This window comes from Solanum dulcamara, chromosome 9, assembly GCF_947179165.1.
Source record: "Solanum dulcamara chromosome 9, daSolDulc1.2, whole genome shotgun sequence".
Lineage (NCBI taxonomy): Eukaryota > Viridiplantae > Streptophyta > Magnoliopsida > Solanales > Solanaceae > Solanum > Solanum dulcamara.
This window is the reverse complement of record NC_077245.1, coordinates 22,181,020-22,190,632: the sequence shown is the minus strand read 5'-3', so window position 1 is coordinate 22,190,632 and position 9,613 is coordinate 22,181,020. Positions and strand designations below refer to the sequence as shown.

General features: G+C 35.3%; 1 protein-coding gene across 3 annotated transcripts; it reads right to left on the bottom strand.

Moving 5' to 3' along the window:
• Positions 1–424: 424 nt before the first annotated feature.
• On the bottom strand, positions 425–8,263 carry LOC129902328 (fluoride export protein 1). 3 transcript variants are annotated; one of them, XM_055977540.1, is made up of 7 exons: positions 7,981–8,263; positions 5,372–5,812; positions 5,200–5,277; positions 4,176–4,274; positions 3,268–3,460; positions 2,682–3,100; positions 425–905 (listed from the first exon to the last, which is right to left on the bottom strand). In XM_055977540.1, exons 2-7 carry the CDS (start codon positions 5,750–5,752, stop codon positions 687–689), a joined length of 1,389 nt encoding a protein of 462 aa, XP_055833515.1. In that variant the 5' UTR covers positions 5,753–5,812; positions 7,981–8,263; the 3' UTR covers positions 425–686. The 3 variants fall into 3 exon arrangements, with proteins under 3 accessions (XP_055833515.1, XP_055833514.1, XP_055833513.1); XM_055977539.1 differs by having other exon boundaries at positions 5,372–5,776; positions 7,981–8,262; XM_055977538.1 differs by having other exon boundaries at positions 5,372–5,788; positions 7,981–8,261.
• Between the last annotated feature and the right edge of the window lie 1,350 nt (positions 8,264–9,613).

Sequence of the window (9,613 nt, the reverse complement as noted above, 5' to 3'; positions counted from 1 at the left end):
ATCCTACCTTATCCCAAAATAACTAATCTCAAATAATTAATCCTGGGATGACTTTTTCCCAACCAAACGAACTAGTTATATATTAAGTTGACAATGCATATGAGCCTATTAGAGCAATTGAGATGGAGGGTAAGTGCGTGTGGAGGGAAATTTTCTGCACAAGCTGATGATGGACTGCTTCTTAACATGTTATTCTTAAGTTTTTGTTTTCTCTAATTCTCAAAATTAACAAAAATAATTATTCCATTAAATTTTCAACTTCCATTAATTTGAGGAATCAAAACTACACGTATATGTTAATTGAAGATTAAATATACTTAATCATATTATACAAGGATCAAAACTGAAATAAAGTTCCAACATAAGGACTAAAACATTATTTCCCCCAAAAAAATGCATGGGTTAAAAAGTACCAAATGCCAACTTGGAGAAAAATAATCATAAATTGTTTATCAATTTGAGATAAATTGACCTACAATGAAGTTGCAACAATTTGTTAATACAACTTGAAAATTATATCCTTAAACTATGTAGTTAATAAATGACATGTATCAGAAAATTTTCATTTTCTAATTTTGAAATATTCTCTTGCATCTCTTGTTATTTCTTTGGGAGCCGGTAAACAACTGTTGCATTTGCCAGGAGATATATAACATATCAACTGTTGATCTTGTATTTTTGATACTCTAGTTGAAATTTTGAACCCAAACAGGCACAGAGTATATAAGTGTCCCCAAGATGAATGATATAAGCGTTGTACACAATGCGTACACATACGCCCTCCATGGATACTTGCTTCCTCTCATTGCATGAAATTCAGCAATGAAAGTGGAAACTGTACTTAGACAACCCAATAGCCCAAACTGGATACCAGAAGCAACAGTATCACAAGTCTGTGTGTTGACCTGACATTAGAACACATACATACAATTAATCTTTATATACATTACAAGGGGATATCCAGAGTTGCAACAACTATAGAGGTATCAAGTTACTAAGCCACACTATGAAAGTGTGGGAAAGAGTGGTGGAGATGAGGGTGAGGAGAGGCGTGTCTATTTCAGAGAACCAGTTCGGATTTATGCCGGGACGCTCAACTACAGAAGCCATCCATCTTATGAGGAGACTGGTGGAGCAATATAGGGAGAGGAAGAGGGACTTGCATATGGTATTCATCGACTTAGAAAAGGCCTACGATAAAGTTCCAAGAGAGATACTATGGAAATGTTTGGAGGCTAAAGATGTACCTGTGGCATACATTAGGGTGATCAAGGACATGTATGAGGGAGCCAAAACCAGGGTAAGGACAGTAGGAGGGGACTCAGAGCATTTCCCAGTTGGGATGGGGTTGCATCAAGGATCAGCTCTAAGTCCATTTTTATTTGCCTTGGTAATGGATGCATTGACGCGACAAATTCAAGGTGGGGTGCCATGGTGTATGCTTTTCGCGGATGACATAGTCCTGATTGATGAGACTCGTAGTGGAGTTAATGCTAAGATGGAGGATTGGAGACATACCTTGGAGTCTAAAGGGTTTAAGCTGAGTATGACCAAGACTGAGTACTTAGAGTGCAAGTTTAGTGAGACACCTCACGAGGTTGGCGTGGAAGTTAAGCTTGGTGCCCAAGCTATTCAAAAGAGAAGTAGTTTCAAGTATCTTGGGTCTATCATGCAAGGCAGCGGGGAAATTGACGATGATGTCACACATCGTATTGGGGCAGCGTGGATGAAATGGAGGCTCGCTTCCGGAGTGCTATGCGATAAGAAGGTGCCACCACAACTTAAGGGCAAATTCTACAAAGTGGTGGTTAGACCGGCTATGTTGTATGGGGCAGAGTGTTGGCCAGTTAAGATCTCTCACATTCAAAAGATGAAAGTTGCCGAGATGAGAATGTTGAGATGGATGTGTGGTCACACCAAGAGCGACAGGATTAGAAATGAGGCTATTCGGGACAAGGTAGGAGTGGCCTCGGTGGAAGACAAGATGCGGGAAATGCGACTGAGATGGTTTGGGCATGTGAAGAGGAGAGACACAGATGACCCAGTGAGAAGGTGTGAGAGGTTGGCTATGGATGGCTACAGAAGAGGTAGGGGTAGGCCGAAGAAGTATTGGGGAGAGGTGATTAGACAGGACATGGCTCAGTTACAGCTTACCGAGGACATGACCTTAGATAGGAGGCTGTGGAGGACCCACATTAGGGTAGAAGGCTAGTACATAGTATCGTTATTCTTCCCTATTCATAGGCGCACTAGCACATTACAATTCCTTGTACTCTCATTTCTGCTATTTCTGTTACTATTTATTGCTTTCAGTACTTTTGATTACTCTATTTTATCTGTGATGCCTTCGTGATTTATTTTTCTATAGCGCTTTGAATTTTTTTTAACTTTATCTGACCCCCTTTTCCGTTTTTTTTTTTTTTTTTTTTTTTTTTTTTTTTTTTTTTTTGTGAGCCGAGGGTCTCTCGGAAACAGCCGTCCTACCTTGGTAGGAGTAAGGTCTGCGTACAATCTACCCTCCCCAGACCCCACGTTGTGGGATTTCACTGGGTTGTTGTTGTTGTTGTTGTTGTTGTATACATTACAAGGGGTGTTAATTAAAGCCAAGTATAAATCAAAATCTATCATAATAGATTATGACATGAAGCCTGTATGTAAAAAAAAGTTATATGTATACTTACTGCTTTCTTCAAGGTCGCAAGTGCTGCCATGACACAAGCTGCTGATACATTAGCAATCAATGTCCCGAAAGGCACCCATTTGAGCAAGCCTGACTTTCCTAATCCACGTCCATTTAGTCGTGCTAAGAACCACCTGATCCACACACCAAATGGACCAACTATGCAGGCCAGCCACAACTGCGCTTTTGGGCTGCCACTGCTGAATTCATTTACCTCCAGTCCAATGCTCATACTCCAGAGCGATGCTAGAATGAGTAGTACAAAGAGTATGACTATTAAATGGCGCTTGCAGCTATCTATTCTCCAATAGTAGTCGGTGCCCGAGCTGGATGAATTCATACTGGCTCTTTTGAAGAGCCAATTGGCACCTTTGGCAGTCTCAATTCCAAGTATGATTGAGTAGGCAACAAGAAATAAACCTACGAGAATTCATAGCATATCAATAGTAAGTTTAAAAGGAGGACATGATGGTTCCTCTGAAAAGCCAAGCAAGAATTTAAAAAGGCAAAAATAACTTTTATGAAGTTATATCTACACCAGCACTTGACACACCAACTGTACATCTATGCATAAAAATAATATATACCTATAAGATAGCCAAGAACTACGAAAACCCACTGCCCTTCAACACTAAGCTCGAGCATTTTTTGGTTCCAACCACTGAAAGTAGTAAGGCTTCCTAGAAAACCAGTTGACAATCCAATTGCCAATTGACTTGAAATTCTGGAAATGTCCTCTTTAAAGACCACACCAAACCAACCCATCAAGAACGAACCAACCTTTCGCAGGTAAAAATAAATTGTATGAGGTCAAATAACAAAATACAATTGGCACAAATGAGTTACAAGAGATACATGAAAATGCTAAAACCGCATGTTCTTGGTTGAGCATGTATCAAGTTATGAATTTGCTAATCAAGGATGTACAGAAGTATAAATAAACAAATGATTTCAATTACATATTAAGTTTCACATATAAGACTACAAGAACCAAGTATAAGTACTAACCATGTAATCCATCCAACAAGCATGATAACCCTATGAACCTTACCAATATTCCAATATATTAGGCAAGGTGTAAATAACATTTATGTATGTATGATTTGTTATGCTTCATTCTATTCTAGAGTGGAATATGTTTGATAATATCTTCTAAACTAAGAGAAACTACATCAAATATTCAACAAATTGCTGAGGAGTCCTCCAACTTGCGGTCATCGAATGAACTTTTTCTAAACTCCTTCAACTAACAATTTTTCATAGCTTAAAGAGAATTCAGAACAACATGAAAAACAGGAAAATCAATTTGACATTGCTCCACTGCACAAACAGGCAATATATACTTGCTCTCTTGTAACCTGGACAAAATTCAACGCTTTTAACTAAATCCCATCCATTGGCATAGTCATATATTTTGTGTGCTGCATGAAGCAGATACACAAGAACAGAAGGAAAAAAAGAAAAAGAAGAAAAGAATAGAAACAGAATGGTATACCATGTTAGAAGGCAGGTCCAGATACATATAACTATGATCACTTGTGGCACCAACTATTCCTGGTCCGAATAATTTTTGGAGACCATACCTCAACAAAACCTGCAGACTATTACATAATCAGATCCCTGTAAAGTTGCACTACCATCTGGTGCTATTTTGCAATTTTTAAAAATGTACAAAGCTGATTCTAGTATTCCAGAAGGAAAAAACAAAGATATAATTCTACAGAGAGCGAACACAAGAAAAGGTACAAATAGACTTTCTAACTAGCCAATCACCAAAAAAAAAATGATGGTCCTCACGTCAGCATATATAGCTGTGGGCTCAAGGGCTTTGCTATGTGAGGGATCTTTCCCTATATTTCCTTGTGTAAACTGGTTATTTTGAGTTCTTGCAAAAGCCAAACCAAGTAGTATGGACCAATAATCCTATCATTAAAACTGAAGCAAAAAGTTCCCACACAAATATGCCTCAACCTTAAAGAGTAGCACAGATAAAATGTGTTTATCTTTGTCAAATCAACATTAACTTGTCCAAAAATCATCAGGTGATGAAATATCTTCAGACAAGATACCATCTCATGAGTAAATAAAGGCATTTTCAACAAACAAAACCAACTGAAACTGCCCCATCATACCTCCATTTCCAGAAAAACAAATTTTGTTTTAAGAAAATTCAATTTATGAAATAGCTACAATAAAAAAGACCATTAGAAGTATAGAACATACCAGTATAGAAGGAGCCTACAGGACAACAGTTTACTTAAGAATCCAAATAAAAATATAACAGTTCAAAAGCATAGGAAATTAACCAATTTGGAATTAATGTGAGAGCAGTGAGACAATCAGATACATAGTTGAACTCCAAGAGAAAACTAGCCAATAAAGAAGAATGGTAAGTGGACGTTGACACAATACCATACTTCCCCTTTTATTTGGAAAGACAAAAATGTACTATGCAAAGTAAAGGCATGGATGACCATTAATTTTATACTGGACTTAAAATAAAACACATGGTATATTACCCCCAATATTCCAAGTACAGCTAGAAACAAGAGGCATGAAGTATACTCCAAAACCAATGGAACCTCTGTTTTTTCATCCTGTATGAAGATCACTGCTTGTCAGAACAAATGTTACTGGAGAAGAAGATTGGAATACCTAGAATAAGCTTACAGGTAATTTAACCATACTCACATTCTTTTTATGCTCGGGTTGAGAGATTAATTTTGTGGGTGATACTGCAGTAACACTAATAGCATTGGGATCACGAGACCATAACGAATTGGAATCGAACTCCAACATAGTGTCCTCTGAAATGGGAACAACCACTCCATGTTCTGGTGCATTTTCACCAATAAATTTTAGCCTGTCACTCCCGCTGTACCTATTGCTTTGAAGCTCTCTATCCCCGATATCTCCTGCTTCTGATACAGATTCGTTTTCATCATCATCATTGAGCTGTTTAGGAAGAGAAAGTGATAGACTTAAAGAACGCCTCCTGAGAGAAGAACTGGCACTGCTTGTGCGAGATGATCCAAATTTTCTAAGCTCAGAATCCTTATTCTCACAATCCATGATCCTTCACTGGAACTTCATTCACTATTGAAGAAGCTAAAAACTTTTATGTTCAGTCAACTGACAAGATAAGATGACATTCATAATGATGCAATTCATTGCATAAACAAATGATTCATAGCCAACTACTCCATATGTGGAAGCTTACAAATAGCATGAAACAAGTGATGCTACCTACTTAAAATATTAGTCTGATGTCAAACTATGAAATAAAGTAATATATGGCTAGCCATGACAAATACAATCACTCAAAATATAAGGATAAAGAAACATAATCATCAATACAGTTGGAAACTGGAGTAAAACTGCTGAAAGCTTCTTCTAATTTTGAAAAGACTTCATTCATATTTCTATCCAGATCTTCTATCGTGAAAAGCCATCTAGATATTTCGTTTTACTAAATAAATACATAATAAACAAAAAGGGACCAACAGAAACTTGATTCAAATCACTTTCTGAATATTGTCCCAATAAATCTATAAATAACCTAGAGGAGACCAACAACTTCAGAGAGAAACTTCCAGCGAAAAACAGGAAACTTGTGCAGTAACAATCTAATAAAGAGAAGTTTACTCCTCCTCCAACTACTACAACAACAACAACATATCCAGTGAAATCCGACAAGTGGGTTTGGGGAGAATAGAGTGTATACAGATCTTGCCACTACATTGTGAAGGTAGAGAGGCTGTTTTCAAAAGATCATCGGCTCAAGTGTAGCAAATCCAAGTACAAATAGTAAGAGAACTGTGGGAAAAAGATATCGCAACTAATAAGGGAAGCAGTGCAAATCCTACAAGAAAGGAACAAGAAGAGCAAAATAGTGCGATAATCAAAACACAATAAACAACATATTAAAAGCAAGAACTACAATCCAAGAAGCAAGAAAATGCACTATCAACTTATAACTTCAACCTTGACTGCTTCCTAAAGGACATTTTCATGTGGCTATTGTTAAAATAGATGTCTTGTAACACATTAACATGTGCAATAATCCTCCCAGATGTCATTAAACATGTGTTTGATTCTACCTACCTCTAATGACAGCTATGACGGGACTTGATTGGGAACAATTTTCAGAAGTTTGCACTTCCCTTAGTTGTTTCAAGAGTAAAAATCAAATAAAATACTAGTATAATTTGTAAGAAAGCTAGACAAAAAAAATATATTTATTAACTTCATTATTTAACATCAATCATAAATTATTACTTTGCAAAGTAATATTCTACTATTTTCTACTGGGAAAAAAAGATCTACAGGCCCGCAAGGTCATGGTTGAGTGGGAGGGAGGTGGGTATTCCCCTTATACTCAACCATAAGACATCTCATGTGTGATTTGAAAGATATTGTACAATGAGCAGATTATCACAAAGTACTTATACGAAAGGCAGATGTTGTGGATTTCTCTATGGATTAAAAAAAATCTGAATTCACTTCGAGCCCTGCAATGATTTTGTTAATTAATTTTCAACAACATAGGCATGCACCCATTTGTTTAAGAGCAAAGAAAACAGGAGTTATGTACAAATTAAGTGGACCCAATGGCCAATTGCATGGTTGGTGACTTTTTAACGAAAAACAAAAAGGCAAAAAGTGAAGAGAGATCTTGCCAGAGTTCTACAGCCAATTACATCCCCACATAACCACAAAAAAGAACATTTTAAAAGTAATTAAACTATGTTCTCCACTAACAGAACAACCTACGAAATGGAAAAACAATAAAGCGGATTGAACCATTCACTAATAAAGCTAAGTTCACATATAGTTCACTGAAGGGATACAGAATTCTTGGTAAGCTTTCGGTTAGATTTCAAATATTTTTTATTTTATTTGGAATTTACGGAGTTGGAATTGTATTTAGTTATATTTTTTATAAACAATATTAAGAATAATTTTCGTCCCTAAATATACAAACATTTATAAGCTGTTTCTTAAATTTAAATACAATTTAAAATTGGATTTAAACTTTTCATTGCTATTTTCACTTTTCTGAGAGACAACTTTGAATCTTACTTCACAGATCACATAGAGATTGACGAAAATTTCATTGTTCAAGAAAAGTTTTAAAAAAAAGAATCAAACACACAAAAAAAAAAAAAAATAACACCATGAACCTTTTTTTTTTATAGCTAAAAGTGTAATTTTTGACAGAGACTTTGAACATTACAGCTTATTTACATTTTTGGATAGTTTCTGAATATGTAAATGAAAGTGAGAGAGAGGGAGAGTACCTTGAATGGAAGAAATATGAGTAGGTATAGAGATCCAATAATTTTGAAAGTACAACATCCAAACCCAAAAACCCTCTTTGAAGAAGATTTTGGGAGGATGAAATTAATTTTATATTGTTATATCGTTTTGGTTTTGCCCTTTTTTGGAAATGGGGAGATTGAGCATTGATGGTACTCTTGTGGTGATTGGAAAAACGGCATTCATGATTCGTTCTTTGCCTCTCCCCTTTTATTTTGGTTTTGATTTTGATAAGAGAGAGACAGACAAGTGATTGCGACAAATCAAATACTTTTAGAAAATAGACACTTTTTCTCTCCCTCACGGAAGTTGACCATCACACACTACACAAAATGATTTTCGCTTTCATTATTTCTTCAAAAGAATAGGATCCTCAAATGTAATTAAGGGCTCTTTCTCAAAGAAGTCAGAAAAATAATACATCATAAAATTTATTTTCTATGAAAAATGGTTATACGATAAAAATAATATTTATAAGAAATTACAAAATTAAATATTCCTTCGTCTAACACTTTGTTTGGATGAAGGAGAGGAGCATTGGAGTAACTGGTAAAGTTATTGTCATATGACTAGGAGATTACGGGTTCAAGCCTTGAAAACAGCCTCTGGCAAAAATGCAAGATAAAGCTGCGTACAATAGACTCCTGTGGTCGGGCCCTTCTCCGGACCCTGCGCATAGCGGGAGTTTTAGTGCACCGCGCTGTCCTTTTTAACACTTTGTTTGGATGGTTGTTAAATATTGTTTCTTAATATATCGTATTGTATGATATTGTGTTGTAGCATATTGTATTGTTTAATGAAATATAGTGTTTGGATCGATTGTATCGTTATCCATTATTACATAATGTAACACATAAGAAATTTGAACGACAAGGTCAATAAAAATAAGGTATGAGGTAGAGCTATTATGAAAAGGTAGAATAAATGATAAAACAAAATTATTAAATAATAAGTAAAGACATATGATAAGAAAATATTAAGTTAACGACACGATCACATCAAATCGTTCTTCACATAAAATGAGATTTTTCGTCACTACCCAACAATAAAATTAAATAATATGATATAATATAATTTAATTAATAATCAAAATAAATATTATATTTAAACTAACAATACACTACAATAGCAACCAACCAAGGTGTAAGTTACAATTTAAGTACTCCACCGTTTCATAGTACTTTGGTTTATATTGAATTGGCCCCACACCTTAAGAAAATTTTAATTAAAAAAGTATTTTATTAATAATATTTTGAAATTCTAGATTTAACTATTATTATTTTAAATAATTATTTAATACAGAATAGTATAAATATTGTATATTAATTTTCTAGAATAAGCAAATAAAATAAAATATTTATTTTTATAATAGGCCAATAAAATCCTATAAATATACTTGAAACGAACATTTATAAAGGATGGTTCTCAGTTTTAATAAGATACTAGATGATACTCAACTTTTTCGTTAATTGTCCCAAAATCCAAGGTAAGGTGAATGTGGGGCTCTCATTTTTGGGGTCCAGTTGACAAAATTGGACGAGACACTTAATGCACGGCATCTCATCTATGCGGTACCACAGAAATCGAATAGTATTCAACCAACTGTCGCTCAAA